Below are 22273 nucleotides of genomic sequence, written 5' to 3'. Positions count from 1 at the left end.
CTCAGAACTTTTGATGTATTTTTCATGATTGGTGACAATTTATGGATTAAATCATTAATCAATTAATGGCAAATACATGATAAATACTTGTTATTTTCAGCTGTATTCCTAATATTGGGTATACACATTTGCATTAAATATGTCAACTTAATTTAATGTATACAGTCAGTGTCACAAATTGACCTCAAGGGGCTTTAAAATCTGTACAGCATATAGGACACCCTCAAGAAAAGCTCTCCAAAAAAAAACCAACCCTTTTACCAGGGAATATATGATTTTTATGTACATAGTTATTGAAATTATAGATGGATTGTACATATAAATGAAGAAAATTAATCCAGGAGGCTGTCAAGAAACGTCAGGTGTTAGGAGCAGATAAGACACTCAGACCTCTCCTCCATTGAGCCCTGAAAGAGAGCCGACTACACAAACACAAAGGAGGTGAAACTGAAGCACATCATTCATTCGGGTAAGAAAAAATAACACACAGAGAGAGTTGAATTCTGCTTTCTATGTGCAATGGTTGATTATAAGTGTTTATAGCATTACATTAGTGATTAATGAAGAAAATTAAAATAAAACGGTTGTTCTTTTTGTGTGAAAAAAACAATATATAATGACAATTGAACAACACAATTGTGAAACTGCAGACATTGGTGCTGAACAGCTCTCGCAGAGTAGATTGTTTTTAAAGTAGTTCACCAAAAGAGGGCAGCAGCAGCTTACCTTAAGGATCGAAGTGCTCCTGCTCCCCCTGCTGGACGCTCACTGCAGACGCACAAACCTGCAGACGCACAAACCTGCAGACACACAAACCTGCAGCTATCTGCAAACCAGCAGGGTCAGCAAAACATGGGAGACGTGAAGAAATAGGAGGTTTATTTAATTATAATAGAATTAGAAATGTTTATTATTGTTGAACTCAGTAGTTTTTAGACATCAAACCTTATGGAGGTATACAGTTACAAAAAAATGGTCTTACAATGGCATCGAAGAAAATAAATTCGTACAAAAATAAATGGCTCGCAAATGGTTTGTAAAATGACAACATTGTTCTTTGTAAAAATACAAATGCATGAATAATCAAAAGTGTGTCTGAATAATTAAAACATTATAACATCCACTAGATCCTAACACGTTGCACAATAAATGGATTAATAAAAAAAAAAAATACCACACATGGAATTAGCAGATGATCGGTTTTCATTGGCGAAGAATCAAATGAAATAAATGAGCGCAGCTTACAGAAACAGTGTTTTACAGTTTGTTGAGGAGCTTGCATGATAAAAAATATTATATAAAGTTGTCAGTTTTACCATTTGCATAGCTTAAGCACATTTTGAATGATTAAAAAACAATCCACTGTGGGCCGTTAGTATGTACAAATAACAGAACTAAGATATCTGCTGAATCTAAAAGACAGATACTGTAAATTTGTTCTTGGTACGTAGTATGAGCAGGATTCATTAAAAGTATGTTTCATACAACGATGTCTCACATATCTCATTGGCCACTTTGTCCCCTTTTTTTTGGTCTCACTGCATCAATGACAATCAATACAAAAAATCTTGGTTTAGACACAGAGGCAGTAAAAACACACGATCCCAGCAGAGAGCCACTTCAACTTTACTGACTTTGAAATTAGTTACAAACTCTGATGCTAAAGCTCATATGTGACAAAGATAACGCAATGACAAGGGTTCAAGAAACTGCCTATTTGCTAGCGAAACAATATCAGCAACCCGTCTCACCCCATTACTACGTTCTCTACAATACTGTTCCACCGCTTATCTGTGGAGATAAAACAAAGACAAGTTGGAGAGCAAACAGAGCCAAAGAAACGTAGCCCAGTGTTATCACAGGTGACTGAAGGTCAGGTGACTTTATAAATGACATTTCTCCAAAACCACACCCTCCGATCCCCACAAGCGACCGAAAACTACCAACAATGATACTGAATCCTTTGAGAAAAGGCAGTGTTTGCTGTGGAAGTGGCTACAGCTGAGCGCGCTGCTTTCATTTTCTACTAAAATGAGTACTTATGTGTGTGCATGTGTGTGTGTGTGTGGGGGGGGGGGGGTGTTATCCAGTGTGTGTTACTTCTGTACAGGAAACTTTGGTCTTGGCATGTCACAGTCTTCGTGGTATTTCTGGAGTGTATCTTGGCCCGTGTGTCTGTGAGTGTTTGCTGTGTGGACCACAGACCGGAGTGTCAGGACTCAGTGGGTTCTTCAGTGGTTCTTGTCGTAGTCCTTCACCAGGCCTTTGATGTGGAACAGCTTGTGTCTCAGCCTGCGACACTCCTTCTTCTTAGTCCTGTAGTCTGACGTCTAAAGAGCAAGAACAAATGATAAAGGATCCATGATAGACGGTCAGAGAAAATGTTTCTAGAATAATACATTTATGTTTAACAAAATGAGATGACAATTTATAGCTGGATGTTGAAATTATGTTTAGTTTATAAACAATATCATCAGAAATGTCTGTTTACCTGCTTTAGATCCTTCAACGTGTTATATTCATCTGCTACAGCCTGTAGAAAAATGAAAAAAACTGAATGTTTAAAGAATCTTGTCTTTTCCCGTTTTCTGCACTCAGGACCTTGATGATCAGGGATTTTAGTCTTTGTGTGTCTATCTCAGCCTTTTGCAATGTCTACTTGCATCTCTTCAATGCCAGTGTCAGGTAAAAAGAGATGTTCCAACACAAAGGGGTAGGTGGCTCAAGAAAATATTTCAAATAAAGTTTACGAAAAAGAAGCATCGACCCAAATCGTATAATAAGGGTGTGGAACAGATGTCAGCCTATTACAGCTGCAAACGTTAAAATGCTAACATTCATTTCTGGCAATTGTAAGGAAAGAGAAGCTTGTTTAGGCAGAAACAAGAATATAATTTTCTATATTCATTTGGCTTATTTTTTTACTATTTAAGTTACAATGAATTTGCTCATACATTCCTTTCTTCCTGAGTATACAAGGACATCTGACCTGGTATTTGGCAGAGGTGTCGTCCAGTGTGTCCAGCTGCCGGCTGAGTTTGTTCAACTGGTCATTAATGTCGTCCATCTCAGTACACAGGCGCTTGTATTCCCTCAGGTCGACATCGAACTCTCTCTTATAGTCGTGACGCTGCTCATCCGATGTTATATCTGGATACATACTGGAGAAAGAGAAGGAGGAAGAAAGAGAGAGAATCAGAGACACTTTCTGCACAAGAACATCACACTTTAGGTTCTAGTGTAGGTTCTGGTTTCCATCATGCTGTGTTAGTCTATGTGGATGGAATCAGTCAAATATTACTGCTTTCTTATAAACTCCAATGGCGCCCATGTTTTGTACCTTTGGCCCAATTCTCATTATTCCTGAGTGCAGCCCATGAGAACTTGAATGCCTCAGAGGATTAACTCCCCTCCTGGACAGAGAGAAGCGCTTACAGACTGAAGCCTTTTTTTTTTTTTTCAAGCTCTGCTGTTTTAAGCATCTGTGTATTTATTATTATTCTGCACTTCTATCGCATGCTTGTGGAAATCACGTCACAATAATGTGAGTTTGATTTTCTGGGCTTACAGTTGTTCATCTAAATCAAAGAATTTGGGTCTGGTCCTGAGGGAGAGAGACTGCAATCAACATTCTTCGTGCGCAGATAATAACGTTTCCATTTTTAATCCAGACAAAGTACGAGCTGCACGGAGATGCACGAGTACATTCTTACTTCTGCCACTCTTCTTCGTCGAGCTCGTTGCCCGTATCTCCTCCTGTGGTGTACTCCGTCTCGTACTGAGACTCGTCCATCTCGGGGTTGCGTCTGCGTCTCTTGCCCCGGTTGGCAGAGGGTTTGCGACACCCGCCGGTCTCCTCTGACGGGCTGGAGCTGGTTCTTCCGCCATGGGAGTAGGCTTCTGATGGTCTGGTGGTCCTGTCTGTGTACCTGGAGGACAGCAACATACACAATAAAGTTCTGTAATGACTGTAGCTTCTATTGAAACCTGTAATAAGAAAGTATTTTCTGATGGAAATTGAATTACAGTAAGACTACAATTATATATATTCAAAATAAAACCTCAAAGAGGATAAAGAGGTTACTGAAATCCCCATCCTCCAAAGGAAATTGTGCTCTTGAACACATGCAAATAAAGCTACCATGACCGAAACATCACCGAGAGGGACTTAAATAAAAGGTATAATGTGAGACAGTGTCTCGAGAAAACAAATATTAACTTATATGGCCCAGACAGATAACATATGGAGGAAGGTAAACACTTTGAACCACTGATGATTATTGGTTCTTACACCCTGCAATTTGACTTAGTGCCTCAGTGACCAGGAAGCTGCTACAGCACTTTAATAACGGGACGAAAGAAACATGCCTGATTTTGTTTGTAGGGATTTGTAGAGGAATCCAAATCCAGCGGTGCAAATATAAAAACTTCTTACAAAAAGGCCGTCAACAATAGAGCACTCTGACATTCCTCTGCGTATGAAAATGCCAGCTTTACTTTGTGAAAGAGGAAATTGTCAAAACAATAATATTCGTTGAACCGAATCTAAATCCAGCTTTGTATTTTTTTCAAATGTTGTCCGAGTGTTGAACATTAAAAGTGCAATTCACCCTGATCACATGGTTCAGAGCATATTTCTGATACAAGCGTGGCTTCGGTACTGAGATGTTAAGAAACCGTGAAGAGCAATATAGTTTTTGTCACACAGACAGACACACACACACGCACACACACTGCAGTAAAGCAAACAAAAACAAGGTGCGTGTGAAATCATTTCTCGCATTAAAAAAAAGCAAATACATTTGTTCACAAACATCCTGCCTTTTCCCTTCCTAAGAGATTTTAATAAACATGAAAAAAACAGGGAAAGTTAATCCAATAAGGGCTCAAAGGTCACACACACACACACACACACACACAGAGAGCTCAATTTGTGGGTGGGGCAATATGTTTTCATAGGCTTTAAAACAGAGCAGTGATTAGATATCGCTCGTGTAGTCACATGTTTGGAGGTTCACTGTTAGTGTGGAATATTTGTATTACAGTGTGCGGAGTTAAACGTTGCAGCTATGTTCTTTTTTCCACGCACCTGCCTGATTCAAAAGATATCTATCTATCTATCTATCTATCTATCTATCTATCTATCTATCTATCTATCTATCTATCTATCTATCTATCTATCTATCTATCTATCTATCTATCTATCTATCTATCTATCTATCTATCTATCTATCTATCTATCTATCTATCTATCTATCTATCTATCTATCTATCTATCCATCTCTATCTATCCATCTATCTACCTACCTACCTATATGTTATACACCAAATATATTGCTCTTCCTGGAAAACTTAAATTATTGTCTGATAATAATATCCTCTGATTTGAATGTATAATAATGTAATGTGAGCTGAGAATACAGGTGACCCACTCTTTGTTGTAGAGGTCCTCATTGTAGGAGCTGCTGTCCACCTTGGCCGGCGGGAAGGAGATGACGCTGTTCACTGAGGCGTTCAGCAGCCCGGCTCCCTTCTCCGACACCAGCAGGGTCGGGGCGTCTTGAACACTGCGGCTGTCCTCCACATTGTTTACCTATAGCAGGCAGGAAACAGGAACAGACTCAACAAACACAAACAAACAACTCAAGCGCTCACAAAGAATAGGCTGGAGGCTCATTTTCTGACTGGCATCCTGTTAAAGAAAATTGTATTTCCCCCCTGAAAGAACAGTGAGGCGTGTAATAGGACAGCACAGACCAACTCTTCAAATGAGGGCTATCTGATTGGTTCACCAGGCTTGAAAAGGTCAAGACGACAAAAACACAGAATGACTAAAGGGTGTGAAATCAACCCGACACAATAAATCAACTAAAACTTTTGAGACTGGAAAGATATACCATTGATTGTCTATTGTTTACAGCATTTAAGCTTGTTTTTTAAACACCCTATAACCAAAAAAAAAAGTGGTGATAAGTGAGGATATATTATATACACAGAAAATATCTAACTCCAACTTTGCTTTTACTTCTTTCTATTGTCTTATGTCTTCGTAAACACCTGAAACGGATTTGTTCTTCCTTTTTGTCTTCAAACAAAATGTCTGTCATGTAAATAAATTCCGCTTAATCTGTATTTTCAAGTCCTTCCTGTGAGTTCAGAGAGCGTGCGTGCATGAGGGAATTCCTCACAATGAAAGCCTCAGGGGTGGTTACTGTTTCCCCCACTGGTTGCAGTAAACGTATCAATCATTAGACTCTCCTACACAACCTCTACACAAAGCATTCACTCTAAACTTTAAACGGCTCTTACGGTTTCTCTTCAAGGACTCACTGGGTTGCGATGATGTTACTTTTGAAAACTGTGCACAGCATTGTGAGGAATTCCTCTAAAATAAGGCCTCTAACATATACTGCACCTGCACAAGCATGCATTAATGTTTGCTGTCATTTATTTCAGAACCAGTCCTGCTTCAAGGTGAGAGTTTACTATTCCCCCGACTTTATAAAACCCTAAAAAAAAACATTCACCCTCCTGCTTACTTGGGTGGAACATTATTAAGCAATCTCCTAAATTCCTTACAGTGAGTGCAGGAGCATCAGCCGAGCCCCAAAAAACAATAATCACGGAGGGTGGAGTGCTTTGGGTGGGGGAGAAATGCCCTCCTTGCAGCTGCAGGAGAATCCTATTTGAAGACTGCACTAGAAGTAAGAATCTCAACAATGCACTCTCAGTGTGCAGCACAGCGGCCGCTGGGCTGTGAGCAGAGTGTGTGAGCACAGTAAGAACGCCCGAGAGGTCCGGACCTGGAGAAGAAAAGCTCTGGCAGGAGGCTGCGGCCCATCAGGACTGAGACCTCAAGCCACAAGAACAGTTTCTCTACAGCTGCAGTCGGTTCGTCAATTATTGTAAATTAGTAGTTGGGCCTGATTTTTTTTTCTCTTCTTTTTTCTTTTACTGATAACTTTAAATGTAGGTTGTATGGAACTAGTAAAAAAAAAAAAAATGAAATGCTGCCCCCTATTTGTTTGGAGCATGTGGCCATAGAATTACACATTGCACCTTTAATGTCTCCACAATATAATGTTATAACAGCGTTATACTTTTGCTTCAAACAACATATGGAAGTTTAAAAGGCATCTATAAAACCAGCCCAGGATGCTTTCACTCTCAGCTGTGCAGCTGTGCTTCAATGTCTCCAGCACACAGGCAGCCCCGCAGAGACCAACTCTGATGACCTCATGCAGCAGACACAATGCAGCAGTTGAATGAGGGCAGTGTGTGAGGTCATCAGAGCATGCCAGGCCTCCCTGAGCTCAGCAACAGAGATGGGTCCAATCTCAAACCAACCACAGCCTTAGACTATCACTGGCCTTACTATCACTGGCCTTGTGTTTAAAGGAGTCAAACAAGCCTGATGACTCATTTCATGGCACATATACTGTGTGCAGGTAGAGCAGCAACAAAGAAAATAAATAACTGCAGTGTAGAACATTGGCTATATGAGGGAAATTAATCCAGTTTTAGGTTGTTCCAAAGATAAAATATGTAACTATAGACAAAAATAAAGGCATCAGAGAACAAAAGTAAAATTTTCCTACCTTCATAATCTTTTCTAAGTCTCTAAAGTAGCAGTGTACCTACAATAAGGCCGATATCATCAGTGAGCATTGCTCCATTATCAGACACTATCTAGGCAAAGACAACCAGTCTTAAAAAGAAACAGCTCGATATAATCCAACAAAACATCATGTCTGTTTTGTGCTTATTTGGATATTTTCATGTCAGTGCAAGAGATAACATGTGACTGGCAGGACTTCTGACTAATTTAATCAAATATTAGAGCCAAACTAATACTAGTAAGTCCTTGCAGTGTACCTGTCAACCCCTTTTTTAAAATAAATTAGCACACCATTTCCATTAGGTTTGGATGCTAGACATATCACTGTCACTAAGCAAGGGCAAATAGATGGGGGATGAGGGGTAAAGGACTACGAGCAACATTTATTTGTATTCATTTCACTTGTAATTGGCATTCATGTACAATATGCCATGGGTCTGCATGTACTGGTTGTGTTCTCGACACTCCCCTGCACAATGTTTAAACAAACATTGGATGTGGACATTACGTGTTGGGGAGGATGCTGACTACAGTTTTTAGAAACAGAAAGGAAATATTCTACGTACCTAGTTTTTGGATACAGAACAATAAAAAAAAGGCAAAAAGAGCTAGACTGTCCTGTTAACCCATTGTCGTTCGCTGTAAGAAACAGGCATTATTTGAAAAGTGGCAGGTGAAGTCAATAATCAACCCATATCTCAGGTCTCATGTGACTAGTGTTATGTTGACGTTAAACTACCTGAAGGCGGTGCCTCTAGAAACCGCCTGCTGGCTTGCTATCTTCTCAGGTGGTTAATGATTATTCAGAGTGAAACCAGGTAGTAGACCATGAGCAAACAGTTACTGACCCTGAACAAAGTGACTCAGTCAGAGGAAACATTATTACGGTAGTGTGAGCATTTCCCTGCTGGATCCTGTAAAGTCATAAAGATTTGTATATAATGTTCCATTTGGACTTTCAACTCAAACAATGAACACATTGAAGAGATTTAACATTTAAGAGAACAACATTGTGTCACATAGCATAACAAGTGACAAACCAACTTTGGTAATGTGCAAAGTTGCAACTCGGTTTTACTGCATCACCACCGCCATAACCAAACCTATCTTTAAAACTGATGACTACCTTAGCAGGAGGAATACCGACTTTACATCAGTGTAAATAGCTTTGGAAATAACAGAAGTGCTACACTAATAAAATTATTATGCTTGTTATTGTTATTTGTGGTGGTAGCTGACCAGGAGCTCCACATGGTTGGACACTCTTTCTGCCAACAAAATGAGCTCAACTCACAGTATTCATGAAAATCCAGATGGAAAACATTTAAAAATATAAGACACAACCGGGGAATAATAAAGCCAGATTTGGGATGTGTGACCCCAACGCAAGATGGCCTCTCGTTTCATCCTCTAATCAAATCTGTCTGCAAAAATTGTATTCCATCATTTTTCCTGAGGCTGGATTTAAACCCTCTTTGACCCTGTTCATTTGACTGCAAGCTATGCATGCACGAACTCAGGGTCAGCTAAGGTCGGAAATGTGATTTTTCTTTGTAAATCCTATGAAACCCCAGTCTTATTAAACTGTGATTACCATCCTGTTGTCTCTTACCCATTCCTCTACGTCTCTGCCCTCTGAGGCCTTCCCACCAACAAGCGGCTGTTCCCAGTGGATATTTGGTTTTCCGTAGCGCCAGATCTTCCCTCTTGTTTTGTGGGCAAAGAACGCCGCAACACCGAAGGCAATGACCACCAGGAATCCACACACCATGGCAATGCCCTAAAAAAGCAAGAACATGAGAAAACAATGTGGAAAGTTCTCCAGGAGATAAGACAACGCTGCTTTAACCTGGTATTTAAAGTACACAAATACACATTCAGCAAAATACATATCACAATGTGTGTCTTTGTGTACCCGCAAACTGTAACACATGCGGCATGATAACATATTACAAAACAGTACAGGACTAATGTGAGAATAGGCTTTATGAGTTCAAAATTATCTCACGTTTCTCTCTCAGTCTCACAAAAGAAAATTGGTGAGGGATACAAGTAAAGTCAAATAATTTCATCACATTCAACAACAACAACCATTCTGAAAAATTATTTGATAAACAAATAACTAGCAATGCCAAACATTTACTGATTGCAGCTCCAAAAATGTGAGGATTTTCTGCTTGTTTTTGTTTTATATTACTGTATAGTGAATAATCCAATAATAATAATAATAATAACTGAGCTCAATCCATTTAAAAATTCATTCTTAGAAAAACAAAATCTACTTGAATTGATCCTGAAGAGTGTCACATTAAATACCGACTCAATCGTCAACATATACTTAATATTTACACACCTCCTGTGGGTCAACAAAGCAGTAATGGTAGAGATACTGGTTGTAAATGGGGAAGCCTCCCACTCCTCCCATCTGTGAGTAGCTGGTCTGGTAGAGGTTCTGGCACATCATCAACATGGGATTGTACATCATGCCGGAGGAACCCTGAGCCATGGGGTTCACCCCAACAATGTAGACGATGCTGATGATGCCCTGGAACAGACAATGAGTGATAACAATGAGCACCAATACACTGTAACACTCCTGCAGGTTTAAGAAAGAAAGATTTTCTGGAATTAATCAAGTCAGTAGAAAAGAAAGCCCTGACATCTTCAGTTCTCTACGTTCTACTTAGATTGTGATTTCTGTAATATTGTCATCTCATGTTCCCTCCACGGATAAATCTTATGCTTCAAATGAATCATCCATCACCAGTGTCATGTTTTATTTCTGCTCCATATAAAGTGATTGGAGAGTATGAAACGTGAATGAGTCTTACCTCCAGGATAGCCATAATGATGCTGCCTATCATGAGGCCCAGAAAGAACTTCCTGCTGCGGACAATGTTGGATTTAGAGAAGCTGGCGATGAAGAAGGCCAGTGACCCTATGAAGTTAATGGCCGCCATGGCAATCATGGCGGATTTGGCTGAGTAAGGTGAGATGTAGGAGCCGTAGCTGTTGCCGTAGCCTCCTCCGTAACCTCCATAACCACCGTATCCTGAGCCGTAGCTACCGCTGCCGTAGCTACCGCCGCCATATCCAACGCCGCCGTATCCACCGCCCATTCCCATCCCCATCCCCATGCCCATGCCGTACTGCATGTCCCACATGAGAGTGGAGGCCACGCAGGCAAATATCGCCACGCACAACACGATCACCGTGGCCATCATGGCCTTGATGATCCCCGGAGGTGACAGCCATTTGTAGAAGTTCTGCGGTTTGTCCTCAACGTAGTAAGATCCCGGGGGAGGTGGGTATGCGTTGTAATCGCTCTGAGGAGTTTGGAAACTGCCTGGAGGGCCATAGCCATTGTTGGACGGCGAGCTGAAAGGTGGACTGTAGACAGGTGGACTCTCGTAGTGCTGCTTGTCAAACATCGCTCAAAGATGTCCCGAACTGTAAAAAGAAAAGAAAAACAGAACAAAACAAAAAGAGTTTGTGTATAGTAGAGAGAGCAAAGTGTTCTGCACAAAACTAGTAAGATTTGTCCGTCTCTGTTTTTCAGCAGCACTGATATGAGTAATGCGATGTGGAGATATGGGAAGTTAGGCGTGACAAAAATTTTGTAACAGAACATTGTAAATGTTTTACCATTTCCAAGTGAGTGTGATTTATGAGGGCACAAGTTATGCTTGTTTGTGCCACTTTTTAATTCTGTCGAGTTGAGAAAATATCAAAGTTCAGCACTTATCATATCATAAACTACGTTAGAACTGCTTTCCTACATTAACAGAACATACACAAATCAGAAGATTGACCTGAAGCTTTGAGGTTTCTGAAACAGCCAAGTCACAATCAGTGTGGAGATGTCAGTACCAGGATAGGGAGCGCAGCCAAACAACAATACTTTCCTTTTTGCCCGACTGGAGGAGTCTCTCTCCAGCCTCCACAGTGTGCACTTGGTCTTTTGAACATTTCAACTCCCGCTCCCAAGCTATTTTTTTTGTTTTCGTTCTCGTTACAAATCTTGCAGGGAGAGATATCCAAGGCTACAGTGTATGCGACTTAACAATGCACATTCTTCCACATTGAGCAATACAGGGAGGAGGCTGCCTACATGTTCCAGTGAAAAGGCACGTAAACAGCAGAGAAAGTTACATTAATGCTTCTTTTACTTTTTTGGCAACTTAAATGGCTTATTTGACCACAACGCTGCGTCCTTGTAACTGACACTAACGTGCCATCTATGAAATACACGACATAACCATAAGGTGTAGCTAATTATTACTTTTGTTGATTCATCTTTTTTAGAGAATGAACTGGTTCATTGTGTGATCTATAAAATGTCATCACGTAGTGAAAATGCCCAGAACATGTTCCCAGATCCAAAGGTCTGATCAACAGTCCAGACCACGATGTTTGTAGAAATATATAACAGAAAAAAAGCAGAAAATCATCCCTTTGAGGGAGTTAAGCTTGATTTATGCGCGCTACATCTGCGAAGGTCACAAGTGTCTGCGAGGCCAAAGTGACGTCACACTATGAAGACACTGAGACGCGGCAGGAGAATCGCCCACGATGGGATGTGAACGACCCAAACTTGTCCAACTCACAATACTACGTCTATACAACCCCGAGGCTTAGCAGCTATTGAAAAACGAGATGGTCCCTGGCACTACCCTCAGTCTCCAGTCCCTGGTAATAACTCTCCTTTATTTATGGGAGACTGGCACAAATGGCAGAAGAAGTCTCGCCTCAGAGCCTCCATCCAAGACACCTTCCCATTATCCCCTCCCTCATTCCTCCATATCCTTCATCCTCCTCACAATTCCTCCTGTCCCCATGCTCGCCTCTCCCCCTTTTCTCTCCCTCCCCCCCGTTACTTCTTGCCTTTGTTTTGGGAGCAGGAGGGGCAAAAGTCAAGGCTGCTCGTCACAGGAACAATGTTGCCATGGAGTCTGCGTAAAAAAAGGAAAATTGGGGCACTGTCTGGGGAGGATCAAACAAGGGCTCCTCTGTGCTGGTCCTGCAGTGGAGTGAGGTCGGAGAAAGAGACAGAAAGAGGGGAGGACAGGTGGATGTGGTGCCCAGCGGTGTCAGGTGTCCTTTAATGTTGATAAACAGGCCGTCTCCTAAGCCAGTGGGTCTTAGCGTAATGTCTACTGTCAGTGTTTGAAATTACAATGAAACCAAATTACAATGAAACCCAAATTATACTTTGAATTGTAAGTTCTACCTCCCAGATACAACATAAGGAAAGGTACATCACGTTGAGCACAAACTGGCTCTTTGTCAGATGCAAAGGAATCAAAGGCTTCTAATCTAAATCTCTATAACGCTGCCAAAGAGCCAATATGGGCTCAAAACGTAATTTCTTCAATGTATTTAAGTAGGAATTTTCTCATGGGAGCGTTTGACAGTAATGTGAATCTTTGTGAGGCAGAAATCACAGACCCTGAAGCTGCAATGAACAATTTGACGGCTTAAGCTTCTCGAATATACCAATATGCTACTATGTCTTATAATAGAAAACTGAATATCCTTGGGTTTTTGGCTTGTCGGACAAAGCAAAACATTTGGTGACATTTACTTGTGATATTAAGCATTTTTCACTAGTTTTTGACAAATATAATAATAATAAAAACATATGTAGAATTGGCAGATTACACAAGGGAAAGAATAGGCTGCAACTAATGTTTATTTTCATTGTAATCGAGTTGTTTGCTCTATAAAATGTTGTTCAGTGTTTCCCAAAAGCCCAAGATGACCATCCTCAAATGTCTTGTTTTCTCGTCAACTCAAGGTTATTTAGCTAACTATCAAATAGGAGTAAGAAACCAGAAATATTAGTTGACGACTTAAAATGATATATGAATAATAACGCTCTTAAGGGGGAAGCCGTTTAGTTCTGTAAACAGCTAATTCCCTGAGCACAGTGCTGCATACTTTTCCTCCGCAGCAGTAGTAACAGAAACAGTAGTAATAGTACAGTGTTGTTTGTCTAAAACTGGCTCACACATTTAATTTTCATGCTGCGTAGAAAGCTCAGTGTTTGGACCACAGTCACAGGTCAGGTCAGACACCCACCGGCCTGAACTCCTCGACAACACAGAGATTCTATCATCTGCTGCTGATAAAGGAATTCCAGTCATACAGTCACATGTCTCACATCTGTCAAAAACAATTAGACGCGCGCCCAATGCAGACTGGGACCCACTGGCATACACACAGGAGTCAGCCAAGACTTCCTGCCCAAAACACCCCGCTGAAAAATACCTGGGTCTTAAGAATTTCTTCTTTTTTTAAATTGTGGCGTAAGATATGCGTTCAGTTGCATGCATAACAGGGCCTTTTTAAAATGAAATAATACGCCAATGCTTATTATTCAGGCAACTCACATCATACCATAGCACTGTCAGATAAGTAGATATACGTTTAACTTTTGAATGACTTTCAGCTTATTGTTCATTCACTTTCCTGTTGTTTCCTTTCCGTCTGTGCGTTAATACAACATGCAAAATGGAATCAAGACCAAAAGTTATATTGACAACCAGGAAAAGTAAGCAGGCTAAAGAAACCATGTCTCTCTGTCCATTGATCTCTGCTCCCGGTCCATACGGACCACTGTGGCGCTAACTTCCGGCCTACATGACTACGTCATCCATGCACTACTTTATTTCCCTTTTATGTTTTGTTCAGGTTGATCTGGTCCTTTGTTAGTTGAATCAGTTTGAACATTGTTTATGATGGTGATGGGTTTGTAGAAACTTTCCCCCCCACAGTCAAACTACATAATTTGCTTCACCGCTGATCCTAAAACAGGTGCTGTACACACGCATGTAAATGCACTAATGTTTGGTTTTGGTTCTGACTGTAACAGCAGTATTTTAAAACTGCAACAAGTATTAAACATGTATTTATTTGGGGGTGAACGTTTTGCTGTTTGCAGTCCCTAGTTGTTTTATGGTAAAAGTGGTTGCCACTGATTTGGAAACCAAAGGCCAAGAATTGGTTGCCAATTTCTCAAAATAGTTGCCAATGAAAATCCTTACTGTTGAGCTGCAACTCAAGATATAAACAAAAACATGTTTAACATGATCACGACAAAAACATAAAAAATAACGGCTTGCAGGTTGTGAAGCTGCTGTGATTTTTGTTTTGACAAATGTCACTGTTGGAACGTCACCATTCACATTATTCAAATACTGTACTTAAGGTACTTTAGTGGTACTTTACTGAGGTACGTTTAAAGTATTTACATTTTATGCTACTTTGTACTTGGAAGCCAATATTGTACTTATTACTGCACAGCATGTATTTGAAAATATTAGCAACTTTAATTGTTATTTAAACAAAATATTAATAAATGATGATGTATTATTGCAGATTAAGCTGTACAGAGGTATTCAATCAAAAAGTGATGCTAAGGCATACACACTAGTGCATTCTGAAATACTACATGATCTCCATCATGATGACTTTTACTTTTGCTATATTTTTTATTCTAATACAATGTTTTCACTGTGGCATTGCTGCCTTTAGTTATCTATCAATAATCTATCAGATGTTGTATCAGCCCGTGTTATTACACTAGCTATTAAACACGGACCCTACCTTTATCGAGACACTTTTTCCGAGGTGTGACTCCGTTTTGTCGCAGTAGGTTTCTTGTATTGGTCGTTTTGACTCCTTTATGACCAATAAGACAAGTTAACGGGAGTTCATGTCCGGTTACAACGTTAACGGTCCGTGTTAGGTAACAACATGAGGTCCCACCTGTTACAACTACCGATACTACTAAAGGTAATGTTCACTCCAATACTTTAAGGCCAGCGACTTTGAACAACTTGAAAAGAAGACATTTAATGTAAGTTTAGTCCAATAGAAGAACTCGACTTACTAATATTTAGAAGATAATTCAGTTTTAAACTCCATGTTTTTCTTACCTGAGGATCGCTGAAGTAGTCCCTGTTTCCTGTCAAGAGTCCTTATTCTGAAAGTTTGGAACAGTCCAAGTACAAATATGTCCGTCAGAAAATTAACCGATATTTACATTAATATAAAAAGGCAAACTTCTTAGTTTGAGATTAAATGTGAGAGTCGCCAGTCCGCGTGAAGCTGCTGTCTCAGGCAGAGACGGACAACGGTTTCCTTCACAGTCAAACTGCTTCTGAACAAGTGCTTTGTCCCGCCTGTCCGCGGTGATGAGGCCCACAGGACCGCAGCACCGCCGAGGTTCATCCGCCAGAGGTCGGGCTTTTTACAGTTTAAACTTTAAAGCGACCAAATACAGGAACTGGAAAAATGACAGGTTTAAAAAAACGGCTTCAATGCCATTAATCAATAATGCAATGATGGCAAAATGATGCTTCAAGTAGTGGTGGAATATAATAGACTACATTTACTCAAGTAGTACCTGTACATGTAATTCTGACGCTGCAACATTTATTGGACAGCTTTAGTTATTGGTTAACTAAGTTCATATTGCACAAAAAAACAAACACATAGAGAGCTAAAATCTTCAATTGCGCCACACTCACTGCCAGGTCAGACATTTGGCTTCATTCTCTGTAATAAAATATGTTGGTTCTTATGCATTTCAATATTAAATGTCTGTAGCGATTCTGAGTCCTACACGTCATGGGATATCTATTATAAACTACCCTCACCAAAATCGATGAAATATTTTGTATTACTGAGTCTGTGATTTGATTATATATATATGTATATATATATATATATATATATATATATATATATATATATATATATATATATATATATATATATATACATATATATACATATATATATAATATATAGATACATATATATATATATATATATACATATATATATATATATATATGTATATATATATATATATATATATATACATACATATATATATATATATATATGTATATATATATATATATATATATATACATATATATATATATATATATATATATATATATATATATATATATATATATATATACACATACACACACACCATATAGCAGGGAAAGGAGTGTAGTTACAAGCTCATACACTAGGTGGTAGTATGGCGCTTTATCCTCTGCACCATTCTTTTCTTTCAAAACCTCAACATAATATAAAAAAAATAATCAAAGGAAATTCTGTCAAATATTTGTCAGATTTGAAAGATTAGTGAAAAAGGCATATTCCTTGAGGACTTGCCTCTAACACTGTCACTTGTTAAATATCTGTTATCTGGTTGTTTTCTCTGTGTGTGCAGGTCCTTCTGCCCAGAAGCCTATTACACACACAAAGACAAATTCTTCTTTATAGTTCTTCCTTTATTCAATTGAAAAACTTCCACCACGCTCTCGATGATGAGGGCGACCCCCCTCACTGTGTTAGCCACCTCGTCTGTGATGCTCATCAACCCATAAACAAAGGCTCCACTTTGCTGAAAACAAGACAGACATCAAGGATCGTTAGTCGCCACATTACTGTACACACATTCTTAAAAAGCTACGCAATTTTTCCCTGCATTATTTTCTGTGGATAAGATGGAGCATTTAACTGGTACTTCTGTTGATCCCTTTATAGATGGCATGAGTAACGAAAGACATGAGAAGGCACTTTTAACAGAAATCTTTTTATTAATATGCATTGACTCATTATTAAATGAACCATTATCAACAAGAAGAGCTGTGACAGCATTAAAATGTGCTGTGACACAAAGACGCTGACAGCTTTCCCAAAGCATCTTCAAACGTGACTGGGATCCAGTGGCACGTGAACAAACTGACTGGTTTGAAAATGTTAGTATTGCAACATACATATGATACTTCAGATCTTCAGCTGTCCTGCGACTGGTTGGCTGATTCTGATGTGACATTTAAAACAAGAGGGCAGCTGCTTATTTATTCCTTGTCACGCTATTTATCTTGACCTCAATTGTCTTGAACATTAACCACAAAGTGAAACGTACTTACATTTCAAGTGGCATATGATTTCTATTATTTGCTGCCCAAGTTTTATATTTGCTTTTTTTTAAAGAACTAGTAAACTATTGCTGTAACGGTCAACCCAGCCAGGGTACTCAACTGTTGCCAACAATGTCTGCCTCTCAGTACTTTGACCCTGCCCTGTCTGCTGCTGCTGTCAGTTACTAGCACATGTGTTACTAAAGATCTTTAAAATAAGTCACACATCGATGGCTTCACTTTCAAAACTAACTTCCTGGGCACTGTATTATTTTGCAAAATTATACATTTGTTGGAATATCAGGGAGAACAAAGCTCCAGTAGCCAGTATAATGAGGACCAGTGTCTTCAGACAAAGTAAAAATTGTGATTTTGCAGGAGTGCGTTATTCTCCCCATGAGCAGTGGGATGTCCACCCGGCCCGGGTTGTCTGTGATGGTGTCCACATTCTGCCGAGACTGGACGTGAAAGAGCAGCCAGGCCACAGCGTACACTGAGAGGTTGGTCACCCTGGTGAAGGCATACCTACACAAAGAGGAGTATAATTGAATCAAACAGCAATTTGGTAATGACAGGCTAACTTTGGAAGCCCATTTCCGCAACGACAAAAAAAGTCATTATGACAACAAAAAAGTCAACAAAAAAAAAATATGACCAAAAAAAAGTAGACAAAAAAGAAAAATCATAATTATCAAAAAAAAGTATTAATCAAGTTTTAATTTTTAAAAAAAAGTATGGCAAAAAAAATCATAATGACCAAGAAAAAAGTAGGAAAAAATTTCACAAAATATTACAAAAAAAATAAAACAAAAAAATCACAAAAAAAGAAGTCATAATTATGACAACAGAAAATCAACAAAAAAAGTATGACAAAAAAAAGTGACAGAAAAGAAAAGTATGAAAAAAAAATTTAAAAAGTCGACAAAAAAAATCATAATTATGACCAAAAGTATGAAAAGAGACCAAAAAAAGTATGACAAAAAAGATGAAAAAGAAATATGACATATATATACACACACACACACACACACACACACACACACACACTCCCCTGCTCACTTCCTCCCTCCACTACAGAAAAAGTTCAGCTTCTCAGCGTTCAGAATCCGTTTAAATTACGTCGATTGCTCCGGTAAATTGTCGAAGAGTTACGGTAATTTGAATTTTACGTGTTACTTCCTGTCACAGGCGACAGAGTCCGTAGTACTAAAGTTAAAAAGCACAAGACAGACTTTGTGCTCCGGCTATTCAACTATTGGCTCGGTGCGAAGATGCCTGAAAGAAGCCGAGAGGCTTCACTTTTTCTACCTTTGTACTTTTTTTTTTATAGTTTTGGATGCAGGACTTTGACTATTTTAGCATTTTAACGCTGCAGTATTGCTTCTGCGCCTTCAGATAAATATTATCCTTCAGTAATTTGTCTCTCGGGTACTTACCAAACAGGTGGCAGGTGTGTCTCTTGCCGTAGACGCACGTCCTATCTGGCCAATGAGCAACATCACACGCGCATGCGCAGTGGAGGCAGACAGCAGGCGGGTTGAACCACAAAGAGGCGCAAAGCTCGTTAAGAAAAGGCCTGCAGACTGACAGAGAGCGTCCAGCAGGCACAAACTGCTCCATGATTGATTTGACTCCTGTGATAAAACTTCCTTTATTCACAATTAGAGATCTGTCGTTGTCATATTTACAAATACATAATGCAAATAGTTACACTAACAGACGTTGAGCAAAAACACAGTTCAACCTTGGTCTGAGCATCTCCAAAAACAAAACAAAAAAAAAACTCAATTAACAAATCATATAATAAACGCAATGTAATGGATTATGCCAAGCTGGGTCAGCTAGCTTTCAGAGAATAATTTAATGCGCCAACAAAAGCTTTTCTGAACTAACAGCGGCACTTGAGTTACACCGACGACGTCACGCGTAAAGGCGCGCGGGTGCACCGGGTCATCCTCTGAGCATCTGCATTTGTTTTGTCTTTAAAGTTATAAAGCTCTGCAATGTACACGCCTACGGTGCAGTATCAGTTAGATGGTAAATTAGACGATTTGAAAACTCGTGAGTTACAATAGGCCTACAGTTCCCACATTCGTTTGTTCCCCTTTCCGTTCTTCACTTGAGTGATTCAAGCATGTAAAACTCCTTTAGTCCTCGAACTCATGCTTTTACAAACAAATATGCATCCATCCTTCATAACTTAAAATCAATGAGTGAATTGGGTTGAAACGGACACTGAAATGAAGTGCAGCATCTCAACTGGCCTCTAATGTCAAGTATTTGTTTTCATTCCATCAGTGTGAATTTATACATTTGCAACCTGTATTGCTCAAAAGTGGAAAACCTAAACTTCCTCTTATTTTTGACACGCGTGTTGGTGGTCATCGTTCTCATCACAGTGGTGACATTACTGCTCAGTCAGTGATCTAAAGTTAAACTAGGAGGGGATATAATAATAAGGTAAATCAAGTTTTTTTTTTTTTAAATGGGACGCTCCACTGATTTTACACATGAAGTTAAGCTATTCACCTCTGGATGGAGCTTTTTTTATTCTTATAATAATAATAATAATAATAATAATAATAATAAGCCTTAAGATATCATAAACATGTCCTTAGGGTTGCCTCCTCCCGGGCTCGGCACATTTAACAGGAGGCCTGCATTACAAACCGGGCAAAGGGATTTCAAGGATTTAAGAGGCAGTAAATATCTAATGAAAAACACTCCTGTTGCATTGTGGGAAATGTAGGATCCAGTGTTTTTTTGGAATTGGACTCACAGTAGTCAGGATATCTTGACCGCTACTGCTTCGACAGGCCACGTTATCTTAATGCATTGTGAGAGTCCGCCAACTAAAAAGCATGGGCAATATTAAAATCGCTGGAGTTGCTCCATAACTGAAGGCCATAAAAGTTGCAACCTCTGATGAGCTTGAATCGTTCAAGGGAAATTTAAACAATCCTGGACACAGACAGCGCACCAAGCCAGACATACATCTTTCATCTTGGCCGGGGAAACAAAGAACACGCATAAAAGAAACAAAGAGACAAATGAAACTAGAGCTGCAATGATTATAGTCAATCAAAAGAAAATTAATCAGTAACTATACTTTTAATCAAATCTTTCTTTTTTTTTAAAGCAAAAATGCCAAACATTGATGTTCCAGGCTTTCGAATGTGAATATTTTCTCTACTTTCTTAGCCTTGCATTATAGTTAATTGAATATTTTAGTGTTTCGGACTGTTAGTTGGAGGAAACAAGACATTTGATGATGTGGCGCCTATGATAATGTTGTGGTAAATCTAGTTTTCTGATGTTTTAAAGTCCAAATGATTAATTAAGAAAATAGTCACCAGATTAATTGATAATGAAAATAATCATTAGTTGCAGCCCTACATGAAACTACAGGTGTTAGCAGCAGCGAGGAACTCAAAAAAGGGCAATCGTTTTTTTTCCAGTTTAGTACACTGACTTTTTTGGAAGGCGTCTTTGTTTTCAGAAAGAGGAGTCCATTAACTCCACAGACGTGACGTACCTCAAAACAAGTAAACCTCATTGAGCCGTCTGTCTGTGACCTCCTGACAAAATGAAACAATGGTTCAGACAGATTTGGGTTGTCAGTGAGACCTCTTACACACACTTACACACAAACACACACACACAGACACACAGTAATGATCTCTCCAAACACCACTGTACATGTGTGTCGATTGTCCCAGCAGATGAAGGGAAGCGATGCATACTGCTTATATGTGAGAGCAAGTGATGTGCACACGTTCATTACACACGTTCACTTACAAAAACCTCTACATTTGCATACACGCACGCACACACAAACACACAGCGAGTAATCCAGTGAGTATTTGGGACAGATTAGATAAAATGTCATTGCGGGACACCCACTTGAGCTTTAAAACTTTTACTTAGAAAGGCACAAACTATGAATTCCTGGTAAATTATTTTGATGCGAGAAGTAAAAATTGAAAGACATATCTTTTTTTCTTTATGTAAATCGACAACATTTTTCGGCCATAACTCAGATATAAGCATCCTAGATCAGTCTTTATTAATTTGTTTTCTTAATGGTTAATTTCAATCCTAAAGTTTTTCCACTGTAATTGTTTTCTTTTTCCAAAAGTGCAATAATAATAATAAGAGAGCTGAATATCCGTTTCTCTCAATCTTCCACAGTACCTGAGGCCAGTGACTGTGCTACAAAGTCCACATTGACAGACAAAAGAAAGCTTGAGTAAGGAAAAGAATTGAACTCCAGAACACTAAAACATAAAAATAAGTTTTCAATGCAGGGCTTTGATTTCAAAAACGGAGGATTCAAATTACAAAAAAAGAAAGAAAACAAAAACAAAAAAACAACATTAAAATCCTCCAAATTCTGTTTATAGATGAAATGCTTCCTGTGTCACTCAAATTCAACATCAGCATAGTTCACCCTTTCCTCTTTACCTTGATCCCAAAACACACACCAAAGGAAGAAAAGGAAAAAATAATCCCAAGGAGCAGATTTCTTTCACTTGAACCACTCGAATGGTTCCCCCTGATCAACAGCTGACTGCTGGAACATCACACGTTCTTGTGGAATCTAGAATACACGGCTGTTTCAAACAGTATCTCTTTTTCATATTCACGCCAACGGCATTCGAGTTTCATTGTTACATCTTCTTTTTTTTTTTACTTTTCC

At 39.1% G+C, this 22273-nt stretch overlaps 1 protein-coding gene across 1 annotated transcript; it reads right to left on the bottom strand.

The window, feature by feature from the left end:
- Positions 1-906: 906 nt before the first annotated feature.
- Positions 907-15777, bottom strand: si:ch73-61d6.3 (occludin). Its single transcript, XM_068590016.1, has 9 exons — positions 15559-15777; positions 10450-11068; positions 9972-10163; positions 9231-9398; positions 5433-5593; positions 3714-3929; positions 2990-3161; positions 2492-2533; positions 907-2330 (listed from the first exon to the last, which is right to left on the bottom strand). Exons 2-9 carry the CDS (start codon positions 11047-11049, stop codon positions 2232-2234), a joined length of 1650 nt encoding a protein of 549 aa, XP_068446117.1. The 5' UTR covers positions 11050-11068; positions 15559-15777; the 3' UTR covers positions 907-2231.
- Between the last annotated feature and the right edge of the window lie 6496 nt (positions 15778-22273).

The sequence above is a fragment of the Clinocottus analis genome, unplaced genomic scaffold (genome assembly GCF_023055335.1).
Source record: "Clinocottus analis isolate CAN_PGR_092001 unplaced genomic scaffold, fCliAna1.0.p SCAF_23, whole genome shotgun sequence".
Lineage (NCBI taxonomy): Eukaryota > Metazoa > Chordata > Actinopteri > Perciformes > Cottidae > Clinocottus > Clinocottus analis.
This window is presented reverse-complemented; position numbering and strand designations above follow the sequence as displayed.

Excerpts from the sequence above, each read along its gene's own strand:
- si:ch73-61d6.3 (XM_068590016.1), bottom strand. The coding sequence starts at position 11,049 with ATGTTTGACAAGCAGCACTACGAGAGTCCACCTGTCTACAGTCCACCT. Across the intron at positions 10,164-10,449 it reads TCATTATGGCTATCCTGGAG|GGCATCATCAGCATCGTCTA; the intron begins GTAAGACTCATT and ends TGTCTGTTCCAG. Across the intron at positions 9,399-9,971 it reads GCTTTGTTGACCCACAGGAG|GGCATTGCCATGGTGTGTGG; the intron begins GTGTGTAAATAT and ends TTGCTTTTTTAG.